General features: G+C 41.6%; 1 protein-coding gene across 4 annotated transcripts in view; it reads right to left on the bottom strand.

Moving 5' to 3' along the window:
- The window catches only part of DMXL2 (Dmx like 2), a 166,995-nt gene extending 152,262 nt beyond the window's left edge, over positions 1–14,733 (bottom strand). Inside the window, exon 1 of one of the 4 annotated variants that reach the window (XM_027554014.1) lies at positions 13,827–14,733. In XM_027554014.1, coding sequence (XP_027409815.1) covers positions 13,827–13,913 — 87 coding nt within the window. In that variant the 5' untranslated portion in view covers positions 13,914–14,733. The remainder of the gene's footprint in view (positions 1–13,826) is intronic. The other 3 variants (XM_027554013.1, XM_027554011.1, XM_027554012.1) reach the window with 3 other exon arrangements.
- Positions 14,734–16,622: the final 1,889 nt, after the last annotated feature.

Here is a 16,622-nt window from a genome sequence, read left to right as displayed (position 1 = left end):
GAAAATATTGCCATCCTCAACCTAGCAAAAATGTCTTTCAAGAATGAAACACAAAACTTAAAGTCAATAGAAGGGAGGAAATAATAAAAATCAGAGAGGAAATAAAAGAGATTTTTTAAAAAGTCAATAATACCAAGATCTGATTTTCTGAAAAGATAAACAAAAATAGACCTCTGGCCAGGCTTACCAAGAAGAAAAGAGAGAGGAGCCAAATAAACAAAATAAAAAATGCAAGAGGAGAAACAGCAACCAAAATCACAGAAATACAAAATACCATAAGAAAATATTAAAGGCTAAATGCCAAAAAAAATGTACAACCAAGAAGAAATGGACAAGTTTCTAGAAACATATAGCCTGCCAAAACTGAATCAAGAAGAAACATAATTTGAATCCTCCCAGACTTCAGACAATACCATAGAGCTACAGTAGTCAAACACTGTGGTACTGGCACAGAAACAGCCATATACATCAATGAAACAACATAGAGGGCCCAGAGATAAACTGACACACCTCCCACCAACTAATTAACAAAGGAGGCAAGAATACACAATGGACAAGAGTCTCTTCAGCAAATATAAAAATATTTTTATAGATTACACTACATTAAAAATTATTATAAGATAAAAATAGCTATAATTCCCTGTGCTTTACAATATATCCCTGCTGCTTACCTATTCTATTGGGTTGCCCAAAAAGTTCATTTGGATTATGGAACAACCCAAACAAACTTTCTGGGTGGCCCAATATATATAGTACTCTGTGTTTCTTAATCCCGTTTTCCTAATTTGCCCCTCCTCCCTTACCCCTCCCCTTTGGTAACTACTAGTTTATTTTCTATATCTGAGTCCACTTCTGTTTTCATTTTTGCATATCATTTGTTTATATTAGTTTTTAGATTCCACATGTAAGTAACATCATGAAGTGTTTGTCTCTACCTGACTCACTTCACTAAACACGGGGCTTCCCAGGTGGCTCAGTGGTAAAGAATCCACCTGCCAAGCAGGAGACATGGGTTCTATCTCTGGGTCAGGAAAATCCCCTGGAGAAGGAAATGGCAACCCACTCCAGTATTCTTGCCTGGGAAATCCTGTAGACAGAGGAGACTGGCAGGCTACAGCCCACGGCATCACAAAAGAGTGGAACACAACTGGCAACTAAACATCAACAACCCTAAGCATAATATTCATGGGTTCATCCACACTGCTGCAGATGGTGGAATTTCATTCTTTTTTATGGCTGAATACTATTTTATTGCGTATGTATATGTGTATATATAAATACAAACACACATACCCCACGTCTTCTTTATCCATTTGTCTACTGATAGACATTTAGGTTGCTTCCATATCCCAGCTATAATATAAACAAACATTGGGGTGAAGTTGTCTTTTCAATTTAGTGTTTTCATTTTTTCTGGATATATACTCAGGCATGGAACTATATGATAGTTTTAGTTTTCTGAAGAACTTCCAGACTGTTTTCCGGAGTACCCACACCATCATTACATTTCCACTAAGAGTGTACAAGGGTTTCTTTTTTTCTACATCCTCTCCAACATTCACTATTTGTAGACTTTTTGATGACAGCCATTCTGATAGGTATGGGATGATACTTCACTGCTGTTCTAATTTGCAGTTCTCTGATTAAAAAAAAAAAATGCTCAGCATTGATAATTATGTGCCTATTAGCCTTCTCTGGAGGTATGTCTTCTTTGGGAAAAACAAAAACAAAAAACATCTACCCAGGTCTTCTGCTCATTTTTTTATTGGGTTGTTTTTTATTTTTTTTAACCTATATATTTTGGACATTAATCCTTTGTCAGTCACACAATTTGCAAATACTTTCCATTACACAGGATGTCTTTTCCCTTTGTGAATGATTTCCTTTGCTATGCAACAGCTTTTAAGTTTAATTAGATCCCATCTGCTTACTGGTTCCAGTTTTAATCCTACCACAGGTTTTGCTGTGTGGCTTTGACTAAATTCTTTAATTCTAAGATTCAAAATTCCTATACCAGATCTAAATCGTAAAACATTTCATTTCATATACCACTTTAACATACAAGATGAATATTAATCCTTTCATTTCAAAAAAAATTGTTTCTATATATCAACCACATACAACGAGCACTATTAAATATTGCCAGAAAGAAGAGCTACTGTTCAACTACTTTAGCAATTTTACTAGTTTACAGCTTATAACAATACACACCAACAGTATACAACAGTGTATTTTTAATAACTGGTTTGCCTTAGAGGGTATGCACAATGCTTAAGCACTCAAATATTTTTTCAATCAAAGATAACCAGGAAGTTAGGCTAAACAAAATTCTCCTGGGAAAAGGAAACTCTCCTTTCCACTTTCTATATTTCATCATTGTTTGCACTGTTGAGTTTTTAACACTAAATACCATATTAATAATATTAAAACAAAAAATCGAATTCTTAATGATTTTTGTTTGCTTTTGGTTTTAATGGCCAACCTGGGCTTTGGATTATATAAAATTTTTTCAGCATAAAATGATAGTCATGTTTAAATGTTCCAGGAGTGTATTTATTAGCACATTCTTTTTTCTTTTTTTGGCAGTTCCCCAAGGCTTTCCCCAACCAGGTGAAAGCATGGAGTCCTAACCACTGGACCGCCAGGGAATTCCCAACATTCTTAAAATTACTTTCTAAAGAAAATCTTGTTTCTAATCAGGAATACTGCTTTAGCTGAGTTCAGTTTACCACCACATGGGGCAACCACCTCAATCAAGTCTTTGTTGGACTCAATTTTCAATTTCAGGCCCCACCCCACCTCAGCTATTTTTTAAAACCTGTAACTTAAAATACAGAATCCCTACAGTCCAGGTATCAGGTTAATCTCTAATTTTTTTTTTTAATTTTATTTTATTTTTAAACTTTACAAAATTGTATTCGTTTTGCCAAATATCAAAATGAATCCGCCACAGGCATACATGTGTTCCCCATCCTGAACCCTCCACCCTGCTCCCTCCCCATACCATCCCTCTGGGTCGTCCCAGTGCACTAGCCCCAAGCATCCAGTATCGTGCATGAACCTGGACTGGCAACTCGTTTCATACATGATATTATACATGTTTCAATGCCATTCTCCCAAATCTTCCCACCCTCTCCCTCTCCCACAGAGTCCATAAGACTGTTCTATACATCAGTGTGTCTTTTGCTGTCTCATACGCAGGGTTATTGTTACCATCTTTCTAAACTCCATATATATGCATTAGTATACTGTATTGGTGTTTTTCTTTCTGGCTTACTTCACTCTGTATAATAGGCTCTAGTTTCATCCACCTCATTAGAACTGATTCAAATGTATTCTTTTTAATGGCTGAGTAATACTCCATTGTGTATATGTACCACTGCTTTCTTATCCATTCATCTGCTGATGGACATCTAGGTTGCTTCCATGTCCTGGCTATTAACAGTGCTGCAATGAACATTGGGGTACACGTGTCTCTTTCACTTCTGGTTTTCTCAGTGTGTATGCCCAGCAGTGGAATTGCTGGATCATAAGGCAGTTCTATTTCCAGTTTTTTAAGGAATCTCCACACTGTTCTTCATAGTGGCTGTACTAGTTTGCATTCCCACCAACAGTGTAAGAGGGTTCCCTTTTCTCCACACCCTCTCCAGCATTTATTACTTGTAGACTTTTGGATCGCAGCCATTCTGACTGGCGTGAAATGGTACCTCATAGTGGTTTTGATTTGCATTTCTCTGATAATGAGTGATGTTGAGCATCTTTTCATGTGTTTGTTAGCCATCTGTATGTCTTCTTTGGAGAAATGTCTGTTTAGTTCTTTGGCCCATTTTTTGATTGGGTCATTTATTTTTCTGGAGTTGAGCTGTAGGAGTTGCTTGTATATTTTTGAGATTAGTTGTTTGTCAGTTGCTTCATTTGCTATTATTCTCTCCCATTCTGAAGGCTGTCTTTTCACCTTGCTAATAGTATTAGAGTCATTTAAAAACACAACTGTGAAAAATTTAGAACTGCTTAGTAGGCATAAAATCTGTCAATTCTTTTTTTTTTTTTTGAGGATAAAAAGGAGCTATTTATTTGTTAATGAAAAGAAAAATAGGTGAAAGATATAAACAGATATTTTACCAAGAAGACATACAGATGGCAAATAAACCATGTGGAAAAAGAAAGATCAACATCATAATTCTTTGCTGCTGCTAAGTCGCTTCAGTCGTGTACGACTCTGTGCGACCCCAGAGACGGCAGCCCACCAGGCTCCCCGTCCCTGGGATTCTCCAGGCAAGAACACTGGAGTGGGTTGCCATTTCCTTCTCCAACACATGAAAGTGAAAAGTGAAAGCGAAGTCATTCAGTCGTGTCCGACTCTTTGTGACCCCATGGACTGCAGCCTACCAGGCTCCTCCATCCATGGAATTTTTCAGGCAAGAGTACTGGAGTGGGGTGCCATTGCCTTCTCCGTCAATTCTTCTTAATATATTAATATGCATCCTTAGATTAAACCAGGAGCTTCCCAGGTGGCTCAGGGGTAAAAAATCTGCCTGCCAATGCAGGAGATGCAAGAGATGCGTGTTTGATCCCTGGGTTGGGAAGATCCCCTAGAGCAAGGAATGGCAACCCACTTCACTATTCTTGCCTAGGAAATCCCACAGACAGAGGACCCTGGCAGGCTACAGTACACAGTATCACAAAGTCAGACACAACTGAGCACACATGCACGCACACAGATTAAACCAGATCAATGAAGCTTTATACCTGGACTGTATTCTCTGAGCTTTCCCTGCCCCCATTCTATAACTCATTTATATAAATATGGCCTAACTGCCATTGACCTATATCAAAAGTATTATAAAATAATCTTATAAAAGTGGTCATGTTTACTTAAGAATGTTTCATATTATACTAAGGTGTCCTTTTTCATCTATTAACTTATTGGGTACTTTTTTATACCCAACAGTTTTTGTTCTAGGTGCTTAAAGAAATAGTAATAAAGGGCATTGAAGGCACTAGGGTCTTTTCTCTGGGGGAAAAAAAAAAGTCATTTGAAAATTTTGAACAAGAAACTAACAAGATCTGATTTATACAGTAATAGGATCATTCCAACTATTGTATTGAAAATAAACTGAAGAAGGATAAAACTAAAAGCAGACCAGGTAGGGAGACCCATTAAGAACCTATTGCCGTAATTGTGGAAAAAGATGATGGTGTCCTGGACCAGGGTGGGAGCAGCACAGGTGACAAGTGGGCAGATTCTGGATACATTTTGAAGAATAGCCAACAGAAATTGGCAACATTAGGTCTGGAGTGGAAATGAAAGAAAAGATTCCAAGGGAACTGAGGGAGGAAAAAAGATAAGGTAGTCATTTACTGATTTAGAGAAGGCTGAAGGAGGAGAATATTATCAGATAGCTATTACACTCGAGAGGGAGATATTAAAGAAACAGCTAGTTACAGCAATCTGGAATCAGGCTGAGAAGTACTTAAGGGAAGTAAAAGAAAACCAGGAGAGGAAAATGAAGAAACTATTTCAAAGAAGAATAAAAAGCAATTTTATAGGACAGCAAAAAGAAAAACTGTTAAAGCAATACCCTTGAGTAGATAAGAGGAGATGGGACCTAGGATATTAACCAGGGTTTCTCATAATGGCAGCAGCATTGACAATTTAGGCTAATTCTTCATGGTGGGAGGGGGGGCTGTCATGCATATCAAAGGATATTGATCAGGATCTCTGGCATCCTCCCACTAGATGATAGTCCTTCCCCCACAACCTTATCAACAACCCATCTCCAGATACTGCCAAATGCCTTACGTGGGGTAAAATGACTTCCAATTTAAGATCATCGGTACCAAGAGAGGAACTGGCTTTTGCTGGAAACACTGACAATTTATCCATATAAAAGATGCTATGGTTGCTGCTAAGCTAAGCTGCTTCAGTTGTGTCCGACTCCATGCGACCCCACAGACAGAAGCCCACCAGGCTCCCCTTCCTTGGGATTCTCCAGGCAAGAATACTGAAGTAGGTTGCCATTTCCTTCTCCAATGCATGAAAGTGAAAAGTGAAAGTGAAGCCGCTCAGTTGTGTCCGACTCTTAGCGACCCCATGGACTGCAGCCTACCAGGCTCCTCCATCCATGGGATTTTCCAGGCAAGAGTACTGGAGTGGGGTGCCACTGCCTTCTCCAATGCTATGGTTAGAGTACATGATAATAATTTGAATATCTCCTTCTGATTAGATCCTCTTAAGTAGAGACATAGTCAAGGCCAGAGAAAACTTGAGGAGGCTGCTGGCATATCACAAAACCAAAGTCATTACTCCTAGAAAAATATCAGCCTTATAAATATCAGCCTTATTATTGAACTGTAGCTACCATGTAAGCTATCTGTGTCTCTGAATTCAGACTGAGCCAAAACTTTTTTTTTTTTTTGGCCGGGGGGGGGTCTCTCTATGCCCCCTTGGATAATCCCCAAATAGTCTCCCGTTTCCTAGGTTTCTTCTAAAACCACAGAAGAAAACATGACTTAGTATAAATTAAATTATTATTCCTGAAAGAGTCCAATTTTTAAAGGAATACCCCTAAAGGAACATATATCCAATGATAATCTAAGAGGATGTCATTTATGCCTTTCAAATCACCACACCAAATTATCATGTACTATGTTTAAAGGAGCCTGGTTCTATCCAGTGACCCCTTTATACTGAGTGACTTCTCCATCAAAAAGATGTACGCTAACCATATTTTTTGTGTGTTTAGGATGGAGGGAAAGGGGAGCATTAAAGGAGCCCTTAGCCATCATAACATGAGACAGATTGAGAATAAAAGCACAGTCGATTGGTTTCCTGTGTTATGTATCAAGTGCCTGGGTTACGTGGGCTATAGTCACACCACCTGTGTAGCCTGCACCTGCTTCCTCAATAACAGGTCCTAATATATCATGAATTAGCATTCCAGAGCAAAAACACAATGAAAAAGGATTCTACAAACTCAAAAAGATTGAAAACCCTGAAACTTCTCATAATATTAAAATATTTGGTTTCCAAACTTGTTTAAAAGATAAGCCACAAGTTAGAAGACCCTTACTGAATCTAAATTACAGATATTCTCTATTAGTATCCCCTTTTAAACTGCTTTGCATTCTATCATAGAAGGAAATTAAATTGGTCAGGCATGACTTGTTTTTCCACTGCACCTTTGAGGTTGTAACCCAACATCCTATACTCTTTTTGATGATTAAATATTGAAACTAATTTGTTCTAAGTGTCTCAAGATCCAAGTTTAAAAAGATGTTAAAATCTTTTTATTGAAGTATTTACATATTTACAATGCTATGTTAGTTTCAAATGTACAGCACATGACTCAGGTATACACATGTATGCATTCCTTTTCAGACTCTTTTCCCTTGTAGGTTATTCTAAGATGTTGAGTATAGTTCCCTGTGTTATACAGTAGGCCCTTGTAGTTCACCTATTTTATATATAGTAGTGTGTATATGTTAACCCAAACTCATTTTTCTCCCCCACCCCACATCCCCTTTGATAACCAAGTTTGTTTTTTATATGAATCTATTTCTGTTTTGTAAATAAGTTCATTTATATCATCTTTTAAGATAATTTCTAAAGTCATCTTTTAAATACCCAAAAAGCTAAGAACAGAAAGTAAAGGAGTAAATCTATCTAACGGGATAGAGACCCTGAACACCATCACCCTGGCCCCATCTCCCACCCACTCCATACTGCACTCTGACAGTACCAAGGACCAGATACTGAGAATACAATCATAAACAAGAGCCTCCTTCTCAACTGTGAGCCCAAAGAAGACCCACTACTTCACAAAGGCTCTGTACGGCTTAATCTCTGAGCCAGAATGGAGGTCCAGGTTCCCTGACTGTGAAGTGTGACCAACAGTCTAGTACATACATACAAGTGGACGGGCAGTGTACACAGACTCCAGACCCACAACCTCACCACAGTTACTTTATGTTTCTGGTTCCATTTTCTCCTAGAGAGGTCCATATAATGCCATCCAAGGTCTGAATACTTAAAGAGAACCTAATTTAAGAACCTCACTCTACAGATGATAAACCTAAAAAAGGTTCAGTGACTTAACCAAGGGTCCTATGAGTAGCTGGTCTCTGACCTCCCATTTCTAGGGAGGCACTAGTGGGGGCTGTACCAGAGTTTCAGGGTAGCTGCCAAGAGTCTTCTCTAAAAGGGAGGCTAATTAACAATCTACACAGGGACATACGTAAAAAACTTACAGAACCTCCTATTAACCTAAAGGCTAACAATGAATACAAGGCTACAAACTCTAAAATGTATCAATTTAAATACACAAGAAGCTACTCTCCCAGAATAAATGGGCCAATTTCTCCTGGAAAACAAGTCCACTCTAAATTCTTGACTTCTGTCTTTCCTTTATTCTCAGCATAGGTAAAGTCCTTAATACCTGTTGATAACCAGTCAGGATAGCAGCAGTTTTTCTGTCCAACTCCCCAGTTTCCCCGGCCAAAAGTGATCTCTTTTTCCTCTGAATTCCTCCAAGAATTTAAATACCTCACAATACCACACAGCTGGCCTGCTGTGGTGAAGTATATGTCTTAATTCCCCTAGTAGATTACCAGGTTCTTGCACTTTTTAATAAACTCCCTGAAATCAGGACTATGTTCTGTTCTGTTTTTTAAAATCTCCACAGAGCCACACACATCCATGTGCTCAACAAATATCTGTTAAATGCATAAACAAGCTGATTATTTTCAAAGTTTAGTGCTGCTGTAATTCTGGGACTAGAATACTATTATGCTACAGTAGAATTAAAATATATCTAAATGTCAAAAAAATCATAATATTATCTTCTAACTTTTAAATAAAGGGTTTTTTTCCATTCATTTCATTACTAGAAAAAATAATAATAAAAGTCAGGAATGTCAGAAAATACATTTTCCCAAAAAGCTATAGGTAAAGGACTTCCCTGGTGGTCCAGTGGTTAAGAATCTGCCTGCCAATGCACAGGACATGGGTTCAATCCCTGACCCAGGAAGATGGCACTTGCTGTGGGGCAATTAAGCCAAGTACCACATCTACTGAGCCCAGGCACCTGGAACCCATGAGCCTCAACCACTGAAGCCCTCACACTCTAGAAAAGAAGCCCATGCTCACCACAACTAGAGAAAGCATGCAGGCAGCAACAAAGACCCAGAGCAGCAAAGAAAGTTAAAAAGCCCCAGGTAATGTTTACGAATCCTATTTCTCAAAATTCTAACTGAATTTGCTATCTAATAAAGAAGTCTTGTTTTGCTTTTTTAAGTCCTGTGTTTGTTTTTAACCACTTTTGTGAAAGAACAGTCACCCAGTAATGCATCCTTTGGGCTTCCCAGGTGGTTCCGGGGTAAAGAATCCGCCTGCCAAGGCAGGAGACACGGGTTCAATCCCTGGGTTGGGAAAGATCTCCTTGAGGAGGAAATGGCCACCCACTCCAGAATTCTTGCCTGGGAAATCCCAGGGGCAAAGGAGCCCGGCAGGCTACAATCCATGGTGTTGCAAAAGAGTCAGACACAACTGAGCAACTAAACAAGTATGTCCTTTATATCGTACCACTCCTTGACTTTGCTGCTCCGGGTCTTTGTTGCTGCCCGCACGCTTTCTCCAGTAGTTGTGAGCATGGGCTGGGCAGCTGTGGCCTGTGGGTTCTAGGTGCATGGGCTCAGTAGTTGTGGCACACGGACTTAGTTACACGTAGCATGTGGGATCTGTCTGGGCCAAGGACTGAACCCATGTCCCGTGCCCTGCATTTGTTGTTCTTGCCATCCAGAAACACCTAATACCACTCTCTGTCTTTCTAAGTATCAATCTTCCAAGAAATCTTTTCTTATCTTCCCAACTACATGTGATCGCTTTCATCTGCCTTATATCGTAATTATGTACATCATTTTTATCTCTGCCAGTATAAGTTCCCTGAGGCTAGAAATGGCTAATTTTTGTTAATATCCTTCAGTGTGTTGAGTTCATATTAGAATGGAGTAAATAACATCAACACCCCTTATATGTCTGAAAATATAGCCTATACCCCTTAAGTGAAAAAATATTTTAATATTAATAATCATCATGTACCATCATTGTTTTAATTAATATTCTAATGTTTCAGTTCAGTTCAGTCACTCAGTCGTGTTTGACTCTTTGCAACGCCATGGACTGCAGCATGCCAGGCCTCCCTGTCTATCACCAACTCCCAGAGTTTACTCAAACTCATGTCCATTGAGTCGGTGATGCTATCCAACCATCTCATTCTCTGTCGTCCCCTTCTCCTCCCGCCTTCAACCTTTCCCAACATCAGGGTCAAATGAGTCAGCTTTTTGCATCAGGTGGCCAAAGTTTTGAAGTTTCAGCTTCAACATCAGTCCTTCCAATGAATATTCAGGACTGATTTCCTTTAAGATTGACTGGTTGGATCTCTGTGCAGTCCAAGAGTCTTCTCTAACACCACACTTCAAAAGCATCAGTTCTGCACTCAGCTTTCTTTATAGTCCAACTCTCACATCCATACATGACTACTGGAAAAACCATAGCCTTGACTAGACTTACAGAAAAGTAAAATTAATAAACTAAAGACTATTTTCAGAGAGTAATAAACAACATAAATAAGGAGAAATTTACACTATCTGCTGCATTAATCCTTAAACATCCACCTACCTACCTCTAAGAAGGTAGGTGGAAATGTCTTGATGGCATAATAAAAGTACAACAAAGCTCATACATGGTAGAAGATCAACCCTGAACTACCTGGGACCTGACTTATTGCAAGATAACAATATTTCCAGAACTCAGAACTTATATTGAAGAGAAAAGAACTATTTAAAGGTGGCATTTATGTAAGTGTATTTATAAAATTACAATGGAGTGTTTAAAAAAACTGTCAAAACACAAGTGAAAAGCATCACAGCCCACATGCCAGCACTAAAAGTACACTCATCACTGGGACTGTCCACTACAAACTGCACCACCATGTCAACAGAGCAGAGATCATGCCCTGACAACACCGCCACCACACACGGTGCAATATAAATAGATGACTGTATTTCAATTACAATGTCATGAACACATTAAAGTTCTTTTACAACTCTTTTTCAAAAACTTTGTGTGTAGACTCTGATATAATTGATCTGCCCAATTTTGAAAAGGTCCTCAGACTACTACTGGCTAGCTCCAAGACGGTTTTTCCTTCTACACTGGCCATGTCTAGGCCTTCCACACAAACACACCCTTCAGAGCAAGGACTCTGACAGGAAAGAGACATACTACAGAAAAAAAGCCCACCAGATGAGAAGTCACAAGACTTCCATTACAGCCCTGGCTGGTCCCATTTTTAGTCACCTGACTCAGAACTAGAGCTGCTTCATCTGATTCCTGTACAAATGAAATGGCAAGCTAACATAAAGGAGGTTTTTTTATTTCATTTTTTAATTTTTTTAATTTCATTTTTCCCTGTACTATCACTGGCATTGAAATAACTGGTAGCTGATTCCTAAGTACTTGAAAACAGCTTGTTCTCATTTTTTTCAAGCAACTCTGTTCTTCACAGAGCCCAAAAGGTCATTTCTAGTTCAAGGCAAAATTATAGCTGGATCAGTGCATTCAAAACCAAGATATTAAAATGAGATGGTATACAACAAGAGTGTAAATTCCAAAAGACCCAGTGTCACAGGCAGCCATCCTAAACCAGGTAAACTGTAAGTCATTATTTGGGAAAACAAAAAGGATTCTCTTGTCTACATAAAAATGTAGGCTGGAGTAAGAAGATTAGCATGTCTGTAGCAGAGAGGCCAAGATAAAGAGTACCCACTCAAATATAAAGTCAAAGACAGCAGAAGAATATCTGACAAGTTTAAATTTCACAATACAGCTATCAGGAACAACTAAGTATTATTGAGCCAAGAATAAAAGGATAAAACGGTATCTGAAGATTATTATACACCAGTTGCGTGGAGGATGAACTGAAGTGATCAGAGATGTCAGAAAATCCAGTTTTGAAATCCTTAATATTAAGTAATACAAATAAGGTTCTACAATAAGCTAAGGACATGAAAGGGGGTAAATCTGATAGTCACTGAAGACAGTCAGCTAGACGTGGTAACAGACTAATGAGGGAGGAGGAAAAAGATTTGAAAATGATTTCCAAGGACCTGGTCATGGGCGGCCTACAGCATAACCACACCTGCGCAGCATTAACTGGCTTTTCCTGACTGCACCTGAACCTGTTTAGCCCTATATACCAGCCTCACAATAAGATACCGCTCTATTCTAGATATAAACTAAAAACTACCACCACCATAATAGTACAGAGATACCCCATAAGCCAAGATTCCAGACTGGTTTCTTGATGGAGAAAGCCTGCTCTTCTAACCCTGGTGAACTTCCTCTCCAGCTACAAAACTAGGGGAGAAGGAAATATCTTCTACATCCCCCAAACTGTCTACACACCTAAAGCCCAAGTTCAACACCATATGGATCTTTTACGTCACCAGTACACAAAACACAGATGACAACACTGACACGGATAGGTATAACAATACAGTCAGGCAAATTATATTTTCTAATGGTTCATTCTAAACTGGTACAAAGCCAAGTTGATTACATTTACAATTAAAGTGCCCAAAAAGCAATATTATGGGGTTATCTCTAATGCATCACAATGATAGATAATTTCTGCTCCAGAATGCACTGTGCTACATGATTCTGCAGTTTTGCAGGAGCTTTTCTTATTTCTGCAGCTGTAAAAACATGCTTCTGGAAAACAGACAAAGTGTTTCCCTTTTCTTAAAAGCACATCATTATACTATTTCCAATTTTACCAAGCAGAATGGTTATTAATAACAATGTGTATTTAGTCAAGGTCTCATCGTCTACATTTTGTTCTGAAGAGGACGAATTTAATACAAAAAACTCATGAATCCATCGGAGTCTCTCTACGGGTAAAAGAAGCTCCAGGGCTTGGTTTGAATTGGCTATACTAACAACATCCCATTCTCAAAGGGACTAATTCAGCCATGCTCCTTGAGAAACATATCTGTTTCACCCAGATTTTTAAGAGGTTCTAACACATTACTGTTTACATACACTTTAACCTCACAAACAAAAACACTGTCATAAAATTTGAACATTGCCTTATCTCATAAACAAACCAGCCTACCTGGCAAACGGATTAAAATATTATCTAGGGAGGTTACCAAACCGTGATCTCGTGATAAATAACAGCTCCCCAGGCCTTTGTCACTCTAATTATTCCATTCTAAATTTCTCGGGGGCAGAGAATTAATTTTTCCATTTTCGTGTGGGAATTAAGATTCTGCATATCAGGAGGCAGAGGGTCGGGCTTAAAGCCACCGGCTCCAGCGGCTCCTCGCTGCCCTAACACCGCGGGCAGGGGGAGCCAGGTGCAGCATCGCCTCCACGCGCCGAGACAGACCGAGTCTCTGCGCCTCCAAGAGCAGGTGCGAAACGGACGCTCTGGGCTTTCAGTGGTTTCACCTTCCTCCACCGCAGACCGGGGGGCCATCCTAGGCGAGGAACCTTCTAGTCCAGTCACCCCCAGGGGCCCGCTTGCTGAGGACGGACAGTACGGTGGATTCCTAAACCTTCCCCCAGACGGGTAATTTCCTTCAGCAGTCGCAGGACTCACAGTCCCACGGCCCGCCCCCTAAGCTGGGGTGCAAAGAGGACGCGGGCGGGGCCCCCCAACACTTCGCAGCCTACCGAGGAGGCGTGGGCTCGGGACAAGGTGTTTCGGCCCCCGCGTCGAGCCCGCGGCCTCTTCCCCTCAGACTCCCGGATTACCGCTCACCGTGAAAGGGACATCCTCGACGCTGCCCACGGAGTAGCAGTTGTCTCCAGGGTTGACAGCTCCGGTAAGGACCTGATGCAGATGCATCTCCGGAGACCCAGCTGGTGAGGCGAATGCGCGAGGAGCGCAAAGAGCCCTGCTCCCGTCCCTGCTCCGGCCGCGAGAAAGCTTCCCGCTCCGCCTCTCTCGGGACCCACCCCGCTGCGGCTCTGGCTTAAGGCCTCGTCCCCGCTTCGTCTCCCCCCGGCGTCGTCCCAGCTATAGAAGCTCTTCGGCCGCCGCCGCCGCCGCCGACGCCCGGTTCGCCGCTCGGCTGCGGAAATGCCCGGATGCTCCCACCGCCGGCTGCACCGGCGCACAAATGCGGGAGGAGAGCAAGTGTGCGGGAGGGGGAGGGGTAGAGGGTGGGGGAGAACGCGAGCCGGGCGCGTGCTGGAAGAGACGCTCCTCCCGAGGGAGGTGGGCGGCGCGCGCGTCCACCCTCTGGGCAGCGCCGGACGAGGGGAAGGGTAAACCCCTCCTCCCGCTGTTAAGCCCTTAGCAAGGTCTTCTCACGCCCCGCTTGTGCGCGTGCGCGCACAGAGGTTTCCAGGGCAATAGCGCGCGCCTCGCGGACCCCTGTCCCGGGATTGCGCGCGCAGACTTGCGGGAGTTCCCTTGGAGCCTCTAGGTTGCGGCCGCTGGGGGCGGTCGCCGGGGTGGCCGCGGGGCGGGGTGGAGGCCTCTCCTGGCCAAGGCCCAATTCCTCTCTCAGACGCACCGCTGGTGTGTGTTTCCTTCTCTGAGTCTTTAATCCATTACCAAACACACTGCATGATGGTCAGTGCAGTTGACCTCAGGAGGACACCCGTCACCAGGAAATCCCTCCTCTGTAAATCTAAATCCCTTAGTGCTTTTTAAAAGTACAGTGCATTAGATATTTTATTTGATGTAAACAGTAAAAATATCTTGGAACTGTGTAGAGAAGACGTCTAACAGCAAATTATTTTGTTCCCCCTTTTCGTCACAAGTTTGTTCTAGACCATCGAAAGGAGCCCCCTGGAATGAGTGACTCCTCTAGACTCTTTTTTCATGCGTGATGTCACGGATTCCCTGATTTTTCTAGACTGTCTGTCACAAGGTTTCCAGCCTATACTGTGTGTGTGATTTACGTCACTGAGGCAAAAAGTAGAAGGGAGCAAGATACAACTATAAAACCAAGCAGAACGCCAAAAGTGTTAGGATTGAGACACAAAAGTCTATGCACCACAGAAGAAAAAGAAGAGGATGGGTGTTAGGAAGAGGCTGACATAAACGCTGCCTTCAAATAGAGAAAATAACCTGAGCTAAGGCTTAGAAGTGTAAAGTGACAGGATGTGCCAATGTAAGAAGACATAAGTGATGAAGTTTCGACCCCTGGGTGGGAAAGATCCCCTGGAGGAGGAAATGGCAACCCACTCCAGTATTTTTGCCAGAAGAATCCCATGGACAGAGGAGCCCATGGGCCAGTCCATAGAGTCGGAAAGAGTCAGACACGACTGAAGCGACCTAGCACCTGGCAGGTTAGAGGAACAAAGATTAGATTAATGTTTAAGTCTGAAGATATATAGGGTGGGGAAAAGGAAAGGTAGTTAACATGAGATGGATACCTGCAAGAAGTTAGTTTGTGGCCAGCCTGAACACGTGGAGTCCTGAATGTTGCACTAAAAAGCTTCGATTTTAGATTTCGATCTGCCCGCAGTGTGTGTAGCTGCGGGTGGGGGGTTGGGGCAAGGAATGTGTACGTGCTCTATCGAGTCATACTCTGCGACCACGGACTGTAACCCGCCAGACTCCTCTGTCCATGGGATTTTCTCGGCAAGAATACTGGAGTGGGTTGCCATTTCCTCCTCCAGGGGATCTTCCTCACCCAGAATTGAACCTTGTCGCCTACATTGGCAGGTCGATTCTTTACCACTGAACCACCTGGGAATCTCGTGGGGTGGGGATGCGGGTGTCCGTCAAATGCTTCAAATGCAGAAATGTATCAACCTCTGCTTCTTTAGAAAGGTGACTTTGTTATCACTGTGAGCATAATTAGAAATTTGGGGAAGACTACAGGAAAAAACCTGGCCAGAGTTGGTAATCTGTTTAGTGAAACGAGTCAAAAGATAATTCCCAGTGACCTAAGGCCTTTTTATTTTCATCTTCAATTAATGGCATAACTGTTCCCCCAGTCATCCAAACTAGAAACTGCAAGCTAATTTCACTCCCATTCTCTCTCTTGTCCATATCCAAGGATCACTTTTCCAGGTCTCTAATTCATGCCCTTCATCATCCCTGCTGCCCTTTACCTCATCATTTCTCAAGTGATTACTCTAAAAGCCTCCTAACTGGTTTGACAGCTTTTCATCTCCGTGCTCTCCAATCCATCCACAGCTCTGCAGCCTGAGAAACCTTTTTAAGGGAAAAATTCCTCTGCTTAAAATCTCCACTTTCTACAACTTCTGCCTAATCCTCCTATTTTATCTCAGGCTGTTCCCTCACACCCACTATGCTCCAGCCCCACAGAGCTATTTGCTGTGTCTGGGGCATACTGGGTTCTCTTAAGCTTCTGGGTTCATGCTCTTTCCTTTCTCCTTCCCCTTGTTGATCTGACAAACCAGAACTTAAAAGTCGGTTACTCAAAACCTTTCTTGTCTATTTCCAAACACCCTGAGGCTTCTTCCTCTTGAAACACACATATCACATAGGGATCTCAGTCTTGGTTTGTGTCTGTTTCTTCTACTGGAGTTGTAGATACTTCAAGTCAGGATCAGTATCTTATTTTCTCTATGT

This window comes from Bos indicus x Bos taurus, chromosome 10 (assembly GCF_003369695.1).
Source record: "Bos indicus x Bos taurus breed Angus x Brahman F1 hybrid chromosome 10, Bos_hybrid_MaternalHap_v2.0, whole genome shotgun sequence".
Classification (NCBI taxonomy): Eukaryota; Metazoa; Chordata; class Mammalia; order Artiodactyla; family Bovidae; genus Bos; species Bos indicus x Bos taurus.
Note: the sequence above shows the minus strand (reverse complement) of the source record. Positions and strands in the feature narration are given on the sequence as shown.